At 34.7% G+C, this 16,409-nt stretch overlaps 1 protein-coding gene across 2 annotated transcripts; it reads left to right on the top strand.

Annotated features, from left to right (window-relative positions):
• Positions 1 to 3,620: 3,620 nt before the first annotated feature.
• Positions 3,621 to 10,831, top strand: LOC131052730 (uncharacterized). 2 transcript variants are annotated; one of them, XM_057987321.2, is made up of 7 exons: positions 3,621 to 5,426; positions 5,727 to 5,814; positions 6,066 to 6,223; positions 6,689 to 7,635; positions 7,760 to 7,849; positions 9,442 to 10,131; positions 10,315 to 10,831. In XM_057987321.2, the coding sequence occupies exons 3-7, from the start codon at positions 6,154 to 6,156 to the stop codon at positions 10,465 to 10,467; spliced, it is 1,950 nt and encodes a 649-aa protein (XP_057843304.2). In that variant the 5' UTR covers positions 3,621 to 5,426; positions 5,727 to 5,814; positions 6,066 to 6,153; the 3' UTR covers positions 10,468 to 10,831. The 2 variants fall into 2 exon arrangements, with proteins under 2 accessions (XP_057843304.2, XP_057843305.2); XM_057987322.2 differs by having other exon boundaries at positions 5,711 to 5,814.
• The last annotated feature ends 5,578 nt before the right edge of the window (positions 10,832 to 16,409 follow it).

The raw sequence follows: 16,409 nt of genomic DNA, 5'->3' as shown, positions 1-16,409 counted from the left end.
TAACCTTTTCAAAACTAGAATGATGCTCAAAATTTACCCTAGAAGTTTCATTGGAATTTTTTCAAACAAAGGTGTACAGAGCGACCTTGACCTCCGCTTTTTGCACTTGGAATAGATGGATTTGATCATCTTTGTTTACTCTGCCTAATTCCATATTGACAACTCTTGAACCTGCCACCTATACACATAAGAAGAGAAAAGGAATTGTGGATAGGGGTTTTCCTAAGTCAAACCCCAAGTTTGGAAATAACCCTTTAATTGAAATGTAAGGGAAGTGTAAAGCATGCCTTCTGAGGGCAAAGACTAGATTTGAATTGAAATAATTGTTTGAACTGATTATACCTTCAATTGGTGATGCAATGTTCTTAGGATAATTCCTCCATGTGTTAATTGGTTGGGGGCAATTTTGATTTCAGTGGCTAATAAAAAAATTAAATTTGAATTTTATTAAGAAAAATTAAAAATTCCATGAGTTCAATTAAAAAAATAATTTGTGTAGGGAAAAAATTAGTTTTTTTCTTTTCCTGATTTTTTTTTTTTTTTTCAGTTTGTACAATCATATGATGGGGAATGGGAGGCAAAAAAATTACCCTTTTTTCAACTTTGCCCAAATAGGTCAAATTTTATGTCAATCTTCATTTTTCAGGCCTCCAAAATCCAATAGTGAGGTCTATTTTTTCCCAAAGGGTCATGTGTGAAACCTCTCCCCAAAAATCTCAAATCTACAAAGAACAACTTGTACAAAACCCTCATTTATTGTCATGTCTTTCATCCTTTCTTGCAAGTCCCAGATTCAAACTTAATAACAGATTACTCCACCAAGGGTTATACAACCATGACTTTGATAGCAAATGTTAGGAAATTTGTAGCCATCTAATGACAATTTTCACATAACCCAAAAGAGAAATATATGCAAACAAGTATTCAAAATCTACATGCAAGAGAATACACAACATGCCCATCAAATATGACATAAGATATACCTTGGGAAATCCCTCAAGTGGTAAAAAATCCAAGCCTCCAAAAGCATCCATCATTCATGTACTATTCAATATTAAAGTCATTATAATACATCTTCAAAGTCCTCCATGAACACTTCTGAAACACAATCTCTCTACAAGCACTCCATGTGAACAAGCATGTAACCACACATCCCATGCCATGCTTCAAACCCTCACAGATACAACAAGAGATTCTCGCAACTCCTTAGCCAAAATGACCAACTAGCCAACTTTAGACAACTACCCTTGTGTTCGCTTTTATAAAAACAAGCTCACACAAAACCACCAAGTGGTATTACATAAAACCATGCAACTAATACCATTAGTTACAAAACCATTAACCCCTTATTTAATATTGGGTATTTATTAATTCCCAATATTAAATAAATACAATTACAACTTACATTCAACACATAAATTGGCACCAAGAATGTTAACTCCTAGTGATGCAGGTACATCTAGGTTCCCCTAGGTGCACCGTACACATAATAATAAGTTAAACATTATAAATATATATATTTTTGATAGGTAATGGGCCGAAGCTGATAAGGTGTATGTGCCCTACCCCTTTGTGGGATTTGAACCTGTGACCTCTATTTTAAGAGTACAAATTCTCCACCACTAAGCCAACTCAGGTTGTACTAAACATTATAAATGTTATGCAAGATGTACAACACCTAATTCCTAATAAATATGCCCATGTCCTACTATAATCATCAATAAATGAAACATAATATGTGGATTTTTCAAAGGAAAGAACATCTACAAGATCAAACACATCCGACAAAGAAAAAAGCAAGATCTGACATTTCTCCTTCTCATCCTTCTTGACACCAACATGTGTCAATTGAGCCACCAACATATTGAATGCTTCCCTGTGGTTTATAATCCATCTACCCTCTTCCATTTGCAAGGAATATAATTTATTCCTAAAGAAAATATTTTTCACTAAATATTTGGCTTAATCATTTCACCACTTATCTTCTATAACTTCTTTGCACGGGACTCTTCATGGACATTGATTAAAATATTTTTTCCAAGGACAATATGATTAGACCCTTGTCTTTATGGTCCATCAAGTCATCAACTTTTCAAATCTTTACAATAGTTACATAAATTTAAAAGAAATAAAAATAAATAGCGTTCATACCACAACATAGTGATTTACGTGGGAAAAACCCTTTCGAGAGAACTTCACCACAATCCAAAAGCCAACAATATATTATTAAAAAATAATCAATAGATTACAATATACTTGCAGAGCGAGCTTACACAAGTATCACCAACAAAGATCTAGAATAAACTTAACAACTATCAAACTCTTAGAATACACCACAATACACAATCGGAATACAATGCCCTCATAGAATAGGGTTGCCTTTTAAGCAAACAAAGCACACAAAATATCCATAGTTTGATCTATGACCTAATGATAAATGGTCAAGATTTACAATGATAGATTATACATAAAATGTAGCTTTCACCCTTGAACCCTCAACATGGCATGTGGCCCTCAAACCCTGTAAGGAATGATACCCCCCTTGCCACACCCCATGCTCATTTATCAAATGTAACATTTTATTATTGCAAGGTTGAGACACCATTTTTTTTATACATCTCACTTTGAAATCCTTACTTTGATATATAATTACTCATTTGATCATTTTCATTTGATAGTTCATTTGCTCATTTGCATTTGATAGAGATAATTACTTCCCTTATGTCAAATCATGTAAAAATATTGATTCAACAAGTAAACAAAACATCAAGGACAACACTCTCAAATATGTAAGATGACCTAAATGCTTGTGTGATGCAAATTATTTAATAATGCATGCAAATAACAATGGTAGCCCTAATTCACTTGGAAATATAATGGGTACTGCCCCCTAGGCACAACTTGATTAAAAAAAAAAAAAAACCAATGGTAGCCCTAAGAATGAGGTCTAACATGTAATCATCAAATCTAGGTGATAATAACAAATTATCTAAAAATGAATTGAACTTACCTCTTTATGTACAACACAAAGAGTAAGCGAAATGCTCTCATGCTTTGGGTTAGCAAACAATGATTGCATAAAAAGGTAAAATTTGTTTTATATTTTACTTTTAATTTCAAAAATCAAGGGATCATTTATAAGAGTACAAAAGTGATCAAGGTCTACTTTTACAACAACAAATTTGACTTGTACTAAAAAAGAGATACATTGAAGGTCAAGACGACTTCCTATGAATAAACATAAATAGAAATAGATTAGACTCAACTTACGTGCTCACTTTCAACTAAAAAATATTATTTGTACAATTGTCGTTATATAAATTCAGTCAAACTAAAGTGAATCAAAATTAAATATAAAATTTATAAAATATGAATTTTTTCACCGTGCATAAATTATTATAAATTTTAGATGAAACCTAATATTAGAGTTTTTCCTTTTAAAAAAACGGAAAATAAAAATTGATTATAATAAGTGTATGTCTCGACAAAAAAAATAATTCTCTTTGTTTATCAGTGACGTCAATATAGTCATATACCCGCAATTTCTTAATTTGGAGCTTAAGTTGAGGCTATATCTAAATTTGGTGGTGATTGCAAAATTCTGCGCTTTTTTATTTTTGGCGCTTGCAATGTTCTAAGTTTGAAGTTGGCAGAAAGGCCAGGGCAACGAAAAACAAAACAAATCAAAGGCAAATAACGTTCGCTTTCTCAGCGATTTCCTTTGTTTAAAATTTTTGCATGATTCATTTTAAAAGGAAAAAAAAATTGCATGAGAAAGCAAAGTAATTTGACGGGATAAATTTAGAGATTATTTGTTCTTTTAAAAAAAATCGAGCGAAATAAAATTATATAGAGGTTGTTTAAATCTGTTAAAAAACTGAAATTGCATGGTAGTGTTCAGTCCGGGTCGGTTTAGGACTGGGTGTTCTGAAATTGTTATTGTTGTTTTAGGGTTTAATAATTCGACCGCGTTGATTGGACGTTGTTCATGAAGGTGGTATTCGGGCGGGGTGCATTGTTTTGGATTATTTTGCATGAAGCTAAAGGGTGCCTCAGCGATCGTTTTGGTGTTTTTTCAGATAATTTAAACACCCACTTGACCATTATCGTGGTTTTTTCAGGAAATTAAGGACGCACAATGGTTATTTTTGGTGTTTTTGCAGAGGTGTTTTCTTTTTAAGCAATTGGAGTGAAGAGTTTATAGGTTTGAGGGAGGCAGTAGAGAATTAGGGCAAATTGTATGCATTGAAAGCTAGTTTCACGACTTGGAAGATTTAAGGAGAGGTTAAAGAGACCTGGATCTTAATTGGAAGTTTTGCTGTTTGAATTATTGGAGTGCAGGATTTAGGAGTTTTGAGCATGAATTAGAATGTTGGAGTGATTGAAGATTATACGCTCTCAAGACCAATTAGAGGGATTTGTTCAGGAGGTGTCCTTTTTCGGTCTTTGGATGATTATTTAGAAGCTTTGTTCATGAGGTTTTAATGAATACCCAAATCTTAATTTAGAAGCTTTTGGGGTTTTTAACATGGATTAGAGAAATAGGAAAGTTTAGCATTAAGTGCATTGAAGGCTAAGTCTAATCTTTGGTCATGACTTGGGGATTTGTGGACGCCCATGTCTTATTTCAGAATTTCTTTTGGGATTGACATTGTTTAGACATGAATTGGAGAATTTGGCAATAGCCCTTGTTCAGGATTTGGGGTTTCAAAGTTTTAGTATCTGGATAATTCAAGTGGGGCGCTTATACTTCTGAGTTGAATAATTGAAATGCAGCGTTTTTAGGGGTTGGGCGTGGATGAGACAATTAGAGCAGCTGAACAGTATCTGACCACTTGTCATTTTTTAAGATTATGAGCAAAGTCTTGGTGTAAGGATACCAAGTCTTGTTTCAGACTTTCGGGTGTTTAAGGGCACTGAAGTATTATTTCTGAGTTTTTGGGTTTAAGGACGCTCAAGTACTGTTTCAGACTTTTGGTGATCGAAAAGTTGAAATACGAACAGCTTTGTAGAGGAGCTCAGAATTGGGGTAATTGAAGATTATATTCTGCCCATGCGTGGCCCTGTTGATGACTTGGATATATGAGGGCACCCAATTGTTTCTTGAGAGCTTTGTTTTGAATTATTGGTTTGAAGGGCTTGTGTGGTTTGGACAGGGATAAGAAAATCAGAGCATTATAGATGATTGCAGCCGAAGCAGTGCAAACATGTGTTTTGTAGACCTGGAGTTTTAAGGATACTCAAATACTGACTTTAACTGTTTTTGTTTAAGCCACCAAGTGGTATATGTCTGGGTTAGAGAAAGACTGAGAAGACTTTGAAATGTGAAGCCAGGTGGAAGTTAGGGATATCTATTTGAACAGAATTGATCTTGCACGGAGATTGGGAATGACTTAGAGGACTGTCTGGATCAGCAAATTATTCAGGTTAGTTGCAGTACTCTTTATTCCTAAACTTCTTGTAAGAGTCTTCGACCTAGTTGGTTAAGAATGCAGGTTGTTTTTAATCCCTTTGTTTCTAACAAACAAAATTCATCTCTTCATTGGATAATCATCAGAGAAGCAATTTGCATAATTTTAATGTCACAGAAATATCTAATTTCTCGTGGTGTCCATGTAAGATTTTAGTTTTATGGTTTTTGGACTTCTATTGGTTTATATCGAAGTTTTAATATATAGAAAATAAATATATACTTTGCTGATGACTTGAGGATTGGATGCGTTTAGAACTTGGTGAGGTATGGCACGAACAGAAGGGATCCTGCACTGAATATAGAGTGGCTTAAAGGACTGGCAGCTATATCTAGTCACGAAGGTTAGTTGCTTTTCTATTTAACTTTCTTTCTTTTTGGAAACACATTCTTAAACCTAGCTGGGTAGAAGCACATTATGTCTGATGCCTTTTGATTCTTCGAAATACAATTCTTACTGCATAGATAAGTAACCAGAGCAGACATTATATATCTCAAATACTTAAATACTTGTGATTATACTTTTAGATTTTGGTGCTTGTTTTGTATCTAAAATGCTTTAGTGTGGGGATTTGGACATGGATTGGAGAATCAGGGTGGTTGATTACTCAGAGAAAACCAAAATATTGATTTTGCTGATGACCTGAGGTTTTGGATTCGAAAATAAGTCGGTGAGATGTGACATGGACACAAGTGGGCCTGCACTGGTTCCAGAGTGGCTTAAAGGATTGAATTCAAGATCAAATCACAAAGGTCAGTTGTAGTTGCTGTAAATACAATCGTTAATACTTAAGAAAAGACAAGTTTTCTTTATAAATTTAAAATACCAAAAGGACAAGATAAAATGTTTGGTTCCTATCTTCTCTATGCAATGTTTTAAGGTTTCATTTTTCAAAGGAATTGTAACCTTGCCGTTTGAGGCTCTTGTCGCTTGAACTCTCTGGAATTTTAACGGATTTTTCATGTTAATCCATTTTTTGTGACTGTTCTTATTTGCTTTTTGTTTGAAATTGTGCCATAGGCATTTCTAGGGAATATGCTTCTATTTTATAAAACAATTTAATTTGATAGGAAATTATTGCCCTATTATCCATATATAATGACATCTGTGACAAAAACAAGGTGTACTCTGTAAATTTACAATGCTAAAGCTGTTTAGTTGTCTGTGATATATCATGAAGTGCATTGAAATAGTGATTTCTGTTTTGATTGTTTTAGATCCCAGTCAGGTTCAAACCCTATCCAGAAATAGACCTGTAGTCCGAGCACAAAAGTCTGGACCCAGTCTTATTGAGCAAGAGACTCCTAGAAATCCAGCCTCAAGCAATGGAGCATTTTCAAGTTATTCTAGGACAGCCGGGGTTTCAAGCAGAACTAATATTGATTGCAGCAATAGTAATAAGGATCCCCTTATAGATCAAAGAACTTGCTATGGCATCAACCAAAAGTCTTCTTTTAGTGGATATGATGAACTCAAACCTCCTAGTGACCTGAAACTTAATGACTCTGAACGCCTAAAACAAAAGAGTGTATGTGGAAGAATTGAACTAAATAGAAATGGGAGGGGCAAAAAATCAAATAAAGATGACAGGGACAGATACCAGAGGCAATACAACATATCATATCAAGGGCCATATTCAGAATCAACAAGAAGATTCAAGGCAAACAAGAATCTGAAGAATGTGTCAATGGATTCTGGAGATGAATCGGATTCTGGAGAAGAATCGGGCATTTTGCCAATGCCTTCCTATGCTAGCAGTTATGTCAGTATCAAACAAAAGGCTGATTTTGAGAGGAGCTTCCCATCTCTCGGTACAGAAAAGAAAAGTGGCAATTCTAATTCTAATCAGGGAAATACAGGGCAAGAAAAAACTGGAAGGCTGCAGTCAGTCAGACCTTTGTCGGGATTTAGTTGCCCAGGTGGGCTGGCTAATGGTATTACAGGGAGTGGGACATCTGGTTTTGGATCTGATGGATGGGTTTCTGTCCTAGCAGATGTTTCAAAAACGGATTTGTTGGGAAACGGTGATCTCTCTACCTCAGCTCAAATCATTTCCCCAACCAGTTCAATTCCATCCATGGTACCTTTTGCAGCATCTGTAGGTGGGCTTAACATGGCGGAGACATTATTGAAAGCCACCCCTCAGGTTCCTACTGCTCCCAAGGTTAGCAAAGATTCTTTCTTTTCATTCAGTGTTTAAATGTGAATTCATTTTTAGTATTAAACATTTCAAGATGTGATTTACTGCTTGCATGGGATGTTAAATATTTATTGATATCCTATTTCAGCTCATCTCTGAGGCTCAAAAGTTGGAGGAACTAGCATTAAAGCAGTCAAAGCAACTAATTCCAGTCATACGCTCAACAACAAAATTAATGGTGTGGATTCTAGCCACGTATCTTCTCCCACTTTATGAAGAGAACTTGATGTTCTTATTACAAAATATTTCTTAGACAATATATTAGAGGACATGCAAAAGTATTGACATGAGTTGCTTTTAGTAATTATATTTTATAGATTTTGAGCATTCAAGGTTTTTTTTTTGAAATGTTTCTTATTTTTCTTATTTTTTGTAACTTAAATGTCAAACCCTCTTGTTACATCTGAACTGATGAGATAAACTTCCATAAAGCAATCTTTTCATGTAAACTGGGAAAGATGTGCCATATATACAATAAAATAAACTTCTAAGAGAGCAATCTTTTCATGTAAACACTAAAAAGTATTAACAGAAAACTGGTAAGCTGTTTATTAAAGACATGAGATTATCATAATTTAAAATTTAAAGCCCGAACATGATATGAAATGTCATTTTTGGACTTGTAAGACACTGACAAGATTTAATGTATTTAGTCTATTCATCAACGTCTTCCAATGCTGGGAAGTCTCAAACAATGAAACTGAGTCCCTACTACCTTTTATATAAGGATACACAGTATAATTGAATAGAAGATATCTGACTGAAAATACTTAGGTACAATCATTATGAGTCATCAACTTGCTTAAAAGATATTGGAAGTTATAAGAGTGTGAATCTTCTAAAGATATTAAAAATTTATAACTGCTAGTGGAAACTGTTGAAGAGCAAAGGCAAAGCCACTAGTCAAGATTTTGGAACTAGGTAGCTGACATGAAAATCCAATGTGATAGTTAACCTTCAAAAGCGTGCTACTGGGTAGCACATGCAAGAAAAATCCTGAAGAGTTTCGTAGGTAATATCAGTTGGAGTCTTATGTGGTCTTAAGGTTCACTTAGACTATATCATATGAGGGTTACTTTCCTATTGCAAAAGAAATATACCTGATTTGTGTTCATACTTATCAAATGCCCTCAAGTTCAGAAAGCCTGTCAGATATAGTTTGATTTCTTAAAGCATTTGAGGTAGAATGAAAAACGAATTTATTACTGATTTATATCTGCCTAAAATTTAGAATCCCGAGTGGTCTTAATTGAAAAAGATTACCATGACAACAAGTGAAATCTGTGTGTGCACTCTGTAATATGTGGAATATGGTGCATTGGCTTGAATGCCTAGAGCTTCCAGTATTATCAATTTGCAAGGTAATCATCTTCTTAGTAGTTGCTCTATGTCTGCGACAGTTCATAGCATCACTCAGAAGATGCAATACTTGCTATTGTAATATTTAGTCCTTTGATTAGAAAACTATATCTTTGCTTCTCTTATTTTAGGCGTCTTTTCACATCAAGATAAGTTTAGTTCTTCTTCTAAGCTGGAAGTACAAATTGTCTGAATCCTTCCTGCATAATGCTGCTTCTCTCTGTTTTTAATATTGCTTTTGTTTCCTGCTACATTCTATTACTTTTCTTTTGTCGGGACAAAGATTTTGGACAAATAGGACCTCTTCAATTGTCATGTCTAGCTTGGTTTGTTTATCTGTGGTAGCACCTTTAGAAGTGATCATGCTTGCCTTCATTACAAATTATTTACAAATAGGTGTCTTTTTTTCAGGGTCGTTGCTCATCTAAAATGCTGAAGTCAAAGTTGGAAACAGCACCATCTAGTACGAAAACTAAACAGCAAGTAGCATCTTCCAATCGTACACCTTCTGTTCGAGCACCTAGAAGACGTGAGTATACTGAGCATCGTGAAGGAAGGAATGTCATGAAGGATAAAGCAATATCAACATCAACAGGACCAAAAAAAAACACAGAAAACAATAATTTTGTTATTGATGAAAAGAAATTGTGGCTACAAGAAAAAAATGTGTTTTTTGAGACTCTGAGGAAGAGGGATGCTCAGAATTTATTACCAGTCACCAGGAATGAAGATTCATCCTTATCAACTGTAAACAAAGTTAATCAATTGGATGGAGAGAGCCTTTTGGTGCTTAAGTCTGTAACTGATGTAAAAACAAACAATTCTACTAACAGTGTTCTTTATGAATCTGAAAAAGTTTTTTTAGGGGCGGAAATAGACGGTAATGAAATAAACAGTAACGGGAGTAGTGTAAAGACTGAAAAATGCAATTCTGGTGTTGAAGACATGGATGAACCTGTTCATCCAAATCCCATGAAATGCATTTCTTTCATGGGTTCCTCTGAAGAAGAGGAAATTGCCTTTATGCAGTTTCTTGGGTGGGATAAATATGCCAAAGTGGAGCCCTTGACAGACAAGGAAATCAATGCTTTCTACGATCAGGTAAAAATCCTGAAAGATTCGCTATTCTAATATCTTTCCAAATAGATCAATGCTGTTGTAGGTACTTCGAGCACCATAAAAATGCTGCATTCAATTCAATTCTAACTACTAAATGTGTTTCTTCGGAGTAGATTTTCAATATTGAGATTTGTTTTATATATTTGTCTGTTGTCTTGTGTGCAGAATCTGGAAGCTTTAAATGGTTATTTCCAAGGCAAACCAAGGCTGCATTTCCCTGTAGTGCATTCTGCAACTATGGCAAGAATGACACATAGTCATTCTTTTGACGCTGACACTGGCTTCAACACTAATGAGAATTCCTATCTGCAATATTAAACATTGTTTTATTCTTCTGTATTGACCACATTCTTTGAGTAACATATGATGTTGTTGTAATAGCATATTATATATAGTAGGAAATTGACTGGCATTTGGAAGGCAAGTGCCCGAATCTTATACAAACTTCCTGAGGACATATTTGGGTAGCAAAGAAGTTCTCATATTTGTCCTGCATCATTGAGGAGAGAGGCATTGCCGGGAAGGGCTTTTTTGACGGTTACAATTAGATACTCCTTCTTTTGGGCCTAACATACTGTGCGGAACCATAAAATATGGTTAAGAATATATTCATTCTTTGTAAAAGAACTTTTTGTAGACAGATATATGCAATAACAGTTCTGTCAACGTTATAAAATTGTTTTATCCGGGTCAACATTAAAGCACTGCAATTTAAAGATAAATTTTGATCTCTGGTAACATCCTATGAGTTATGGATCAAGGATTGACATTAATGACTTTGATTCAATGTTTTCTCACATTTCATCCCCCTTTTCCTTGCACATCTTGCTATCCTTAGTTCCATTTCCTCCCACTTTCAGTTTAATGCCATGTCTGGTATTTAATTCTACATTCTTACACAGTCATCTTCATTGTATGCATAAACAGCCAAGGAGTTTGAAGCTTAACACCATTTGCCTCTGTTTGATTTTATCTGTAGATCCCCCTTTCTGCGATTTCCCCCCTCCGTTCTTGCATTTTGGCCTTTGTCAATATTTGAAGCTTTTGTAATAAGATTATGCATGCATTGACCGAAGCATATCTGGGCAAAATTTGGAGTCACTTTGAATTTTTGAGTCTCACATAACTGCAGACATAATTTCCAGAATTTGTTATCTTAGTATGCATTGCTTCTGGTCTTGACTGAGAGTTTTTTTCTCAACATTTCAGATAATCTCCATCACTTAAATAAACTTTATTTCATCCACCATTTCTAAAAATAAATAACCAACTAATTTCTTTTTCCCTTGATTTTTGGTGTTTTTTTCGTTTTTAGCCAAGTAATTAAATTCTCTTCATCTTAAAACATACTTAATCAGAGCCATAGCCATTTATCTTCTCTTTGTTTCAAAAAAAATCCTCTCATTTATTCTCCATCTTCAATCAGTAGATAAATCTTCACCATTTACTCTCCTTCCAAAAAACTATAAATGGAGACGCAAGATTTCGAAATTGGGAAGAACCATCTCTGATAGGTTTATGTTGTCTGTATTTTGAAGTAAACTGATTGAACAACCACACTTAAAATTCATTGAGCAAGCTATTCACAACAATGTAAATCAATAACTTGTTTTGTTTTATTGTTTGTATTTTCATTATGCTTAATTCAAGGTGAGCATCAAATCTAAAATAGAATTTAATATGTATTTGTATTGATCTAACTTTTGAGTTATTCTTTACAACCACAGTGGGAACATCTTTTTATTTTTTTATTTTTGTTGAAGATTTTTCCTGCAAGTCTTTGAATTCAACAATCTTGATAATAACTTCAGATGTTCCATTGCATATCTTATCTATGCCTGTGTAAATTTTGTATTCCACGTTAGCAATTATTAAATTTATCACATTCTACGTTGGCAATAAAATATATTGTGCCATGCGTTTAATTTCTAGGCTCTCTTCATTATCCATAGGGATTGAAAGTGTCTATCAACTTCCTTCGCCCCAAAGGTTCTCTCATAGCTCTACATGTTGACCTTATCATTATAGTATTTAATCACAAGTCCAGAGTGTTTGCATGCAGTATACAAAACTAATGATCGTATTGGTAGGGTGAGAGAGGTTTTAACGTCATCCGTCTCGTAGCAGGGGCTTCCAAACGCTCTTTATTCAAAGGCTGACTCCTCTTGCTTGTGGGGCCAGCTGTTGCGCTTCTATTGCTCACCCATAGTGTGTCGAATATACTCTCCATTGTTTGGCGCACACCCATTTAAATTTTCACAAGCAACATATAAATATTGTGGTTTCGGGAAGTTACGTGTTGCTTTGAACATCATTGGATCAAATATTTGAAGGTATTGGCTATGCAGCCAATTAAAACTTAAATTGTATAAGCAGAAAAAAGTGCATGGAATATGTGCTCTTTATAAAATTGACGTTTTAGTTGGCTGCATAGCCAGTTCCTTATTTGAATCTCTATTCATATTGGCCAGAACCTTCATAGCTTCTTATGGAAGAGTAGTGTCTAGAATTTAACTATCCTTTTGCATTTGGCATCAAGTACAAAAAAAAATAAAAAATGGAGATGTACCCATGTTTATTGCATATTGATGTAAAGGTATTCAAGGGGATGATTGTGTGAGTCTTTTGTCGATTCCATGGTTTATCACTTTGTAGAGGAAATGTCTAAAGTATAAATTTAGTTTGAACAAAGGATGAATATGTTGCCACATGGTGCATGCAATATTTTTATGTGAAGGAAAAATTAGAATTGCAATTTTTCAAGTTGTCATTAAAAATTACTTTGTATCTTTTGCAGTGATCTTTCTATTGTTTTAAAACATTAACAATTAACAATTGGTATATTATTTTCTTTTTTGCTTGTAATTATTTTGTTGTAGGAAATTGCTTGTAAAAGGTCAAATTAATCAAACTTCTAATATTTTGTGTAGGTTTCAATCGTCAAAGTTTTAAAAATAATATAAACCTTGTTTTTGGAGTTGATGGTGAAACCCATAACTCACAAAAATCACGAGCAAGTAATATACTTGTCACATAGTGAGATTGAAGCAAGACAAATTTGTTCAACAACCCAAGAAAATTTGTTCAACAACTCGAGAATTGTATTGATGCATTAACCTAAATGATGATTACAATGAAAGATGAATCTTTGTTGAAAGAAGAAAAAAACCCTAGATAAAACCTCAAGCGAGGATTAATCAAGGTTATGACAAGTGTCCCCATCCTATTTAATGAGATGACATGATCTATAAGTAGCTCAATCTAATAAAATAGAAAGCACTCTTAAGTTTAACTTGAGTGGATAAAGTAAAAGAAGCCCATTAATTAATTATCAGGTGATCACCTATTTACTCAACACTCTCTTTAAGATTAACTTAGGGAGAAGCTAAAAAGTTAATGATGAATGTCATGATAGATGCATGAATGGGTCTTGGCTACAAGGTTTGATGAGATACCCATGTACAAACAAATAAATCTCTCATAAATAGAAAAAGGGAGAAATCTTCATGGGAAAAAAAATCCAAGAGAGAAAAAAGAAATAAAAGTGCACATTTGACGAAAGAATGTAAGACTCAACATGTCTCCCAAGTACCACTTAAATTACATAAGTAGAATCAATACCCCTTCATAGTAGACAAAGGAAGAGATGATGAATCTCCCCACCCCCACAAGGAAGTAACTCCTTTACCATAAGTGAATACTCAAAGAAGAACATTGAAGATGATCTAAAATTGGCAAAAATTGTTCTTCCCCATAGGAAGAAACAAATCCTATTGCAAATGGAGAAGAAACTCCCAAAGGAGAAGAAGTCTCAAGATGAATGTACCTTGAAATTTTTCTCGAGTATCCACATGTTCAAATCAAAAGATGCAAAAACAAATGAAGCAAATCCAAACAACTATGAAGATCCCTACATAACAACCTCCAAAGGAAATGATAAAGTGGTAACATATGTGTTGTAATTGTCATCAAAGAGGAAGTGAATATCCAATCATGTCTTGAATATCTACAATGAGTGACTTAACAAATAATGTTGCAATATCTAGTAAGAAGTCATCCCATGAAGCTAAAAGTGAAAGGCAAGTGACATCCTATTCTTTTGTCGTGGAGGGTGTCCATGAATGCTTCTTCCGATTGGGGGCTCCATTGTTTCCCTTTCTTTTTGTTAGTGTGGGGGAATTCAACATCCCTTATCGTTTGTGGGGTTTCTTCTCCTCAATTGCATGACACATTTATTTTAGATGGTCTTGTTGCTCTTGTAAAAGGGGAATCCGCTCTTATAACTTATATTGATTGGCTTGCCCTTTTCTTCTGGGGCCATGAGTGTAGGTTGTGCCCCCCTGTGAGGTTTTCTATTGTTGTTAGTGGTTAGAGCTTTGTCCATGTGGTTGATTTTGTTGATGTTCATCCCCCCAAGGGGGAATGTTGTCCTCTTCTTTGTGCCAAACTCTCCCTAGTGGTTGTTTGTGGCCAATATATGGTGGAAAATGAAGACTTCTACCCACATAGGGGTTTGGTGTATAGGTTCTCCACTCTCTGACCTTTTCTTTTGTATCTTATTAGTTGGGTGTTAGATTTTTCAAGGCCCCTCATGGCTAGTAAGATCAAACTCTTTGCCTCTACTAAGGGTTTTTTCATTGATTCATTTTCTTCTTCTGAGAACAAAAACTTGGTGTTGGGTAAGCTATGGGCTTGGGGAGAGCACTCTCTCTTGATCAAACCTTGGAGAAATTTCTTTAACACCCTTAATGGACCACTCAATGTGCATCGATTGTGGGGTTAGACTTTAAAATCTTCCCCTCCAGTTTTGGGAGGATTCTTGTTACAAGGTTATTGGCAACTCTATTGGTCGCTTCTTGAAGGTTTATGATTCCACGTCCTACATGAGGCACTTTTCTTTTTCTCACATCCTAGAGGATATTGACATCTCCAAGCCTCTTCATGAAGATGTGGTTTTGATGGTTGCATATAGGTTGTGGACTCAACCACTTGATTGTGGGGGGCTCCATTTTTTATGTTATTATTTTTCAATTGTCCACTTGGTTATAGGTTGTTTTCTCTTACCTTGTAAATGAATTGCTACTTGGTGGAAGAATTTTAATTTCAATCACTTGATTTTCATCACTTTTGATTCTATATTTGTTGTTTCCTTCTAGGATAATTTTGAGCCTCTAGCTTTTGGTGTGGCCATATCATGCTCTATGGACCTTATTGCAGATCCTCCTACTTTGTGTTTGCAACTTGATTCACATGTTTCTTCATCTCAACTCCATATCTCTCATGAGAGGGATGACCTCCTTGCACCTTGTCATCCTATTGCTCCCTCTTCATGTGTTGACAAGCCCTCTGTGGGATCTCTACTCTTGATTCCCCTTGCATGGGACTTTGGATGATAGTATTACTTGGACTATTGTTCATAAAAGAGGGAAAAGTATTTTTCCTTCCTCTTCCAAAACTCATACTTGAGTTGAGAATGAAGGTAAACTTGCTCCTGACATGGGATTGTAAGTGAAAAATCGATGATCTTTAATCTCTCTTTTATTTGTAGCTTGTTTGTAGTTGTTCCTCTTTCTCTTGTTTGTGTTGTTTCTCAATTATTTATGGCATGTTTGGGCTTATTTCATCCACCTTTTAGAAACTTTGGTATATGGTTAAGACCCATGTTTCCCTCTTATTTTTTCTTTTATACAAGGGTCTAGGACCTTTGAAAATCCCTACTTACCTTAATCAAAAAAGTCTTGCTAAATCGAACAAATCTTTGAAGGTGTAGAGTTGAAGGAGGTGAAATCTCAACACAAATCTCATGAACCAAAGGGGATAGTGGAAGTGCGTATAGGTCCAATTCACCAAACTTAGTTGTAGATATTTGGTTGACTCTAGTTGCATGAGGGGTAAGTGCACCAAGATGTGGTACAAAAAGGGGCTCTTAAGATGCCACTTTTTTTTAAAATCAACAAAGTTTGATCTTTGATGAGAAATGAAGATAGTAATGCTCAAAATTTGAAGATGCAACAAGAACAAGAGTTGTAGTCTTCTAAATCTACTTTCTAAACTACTAACTTTTTTTTGAAAATGGTGAAGATTAAAGGTTTCAAAATGGAGCACATAAAGTGGTCCTATTTTTTTCAAAAAAACATAACATAACATCTAGTGTGCTCCTCCTAAAATGTATACTTTTTTAAGAATTTCAAAAAATTGCTCCTATGAGAAATAAGCTAGCATCATACAGTTTATGCCAGATTTTTTGACTCTTTTTTTAG

This window comes from Cryptomeria japonica, chromosome 3 (genome assembly GCF_030272615.1).
Source record: "Cryptomeria japonica chromosome 3, Sugi_1.0, whole genome shotgun sequence".
Classification (NCBI taxonomy): Eukaryota; Viridiplantae; Streptophyta; class Pinopsida; order Cupressales; family Cupressaceae; genus Cryptomeria; species Cryptomeria japonica.
The sequence above is the reverse complement of the archived record's forward strand: the minus strand, read 5'-3'. Positions and strand labels throughout refer to the sequence as shown.

Coding starts and splice junctions, on each gene's coding strand:
- LOC131052730 (XM_057987321.2), top strand. CDS start 6,154: ATGGACACAAGTGGGCCTGCACTGGTTCCAGAGTGGCTTAAAGGATTG. Junction 6,224..6,688: donor TTCAAGATCAAATCACAAAG/GTCAGTTGTAGT, acceptor TGATTGTTTTAG/ATCCCAGTCAGGTTCAAACC. Junction 7,850..9,441: donor GCTCAACAACAAAATTAATG/GTGTGGATTCTA, acceptor TCTTTTTTTCAG/GGTCGTTGCTCATCTAAAAT.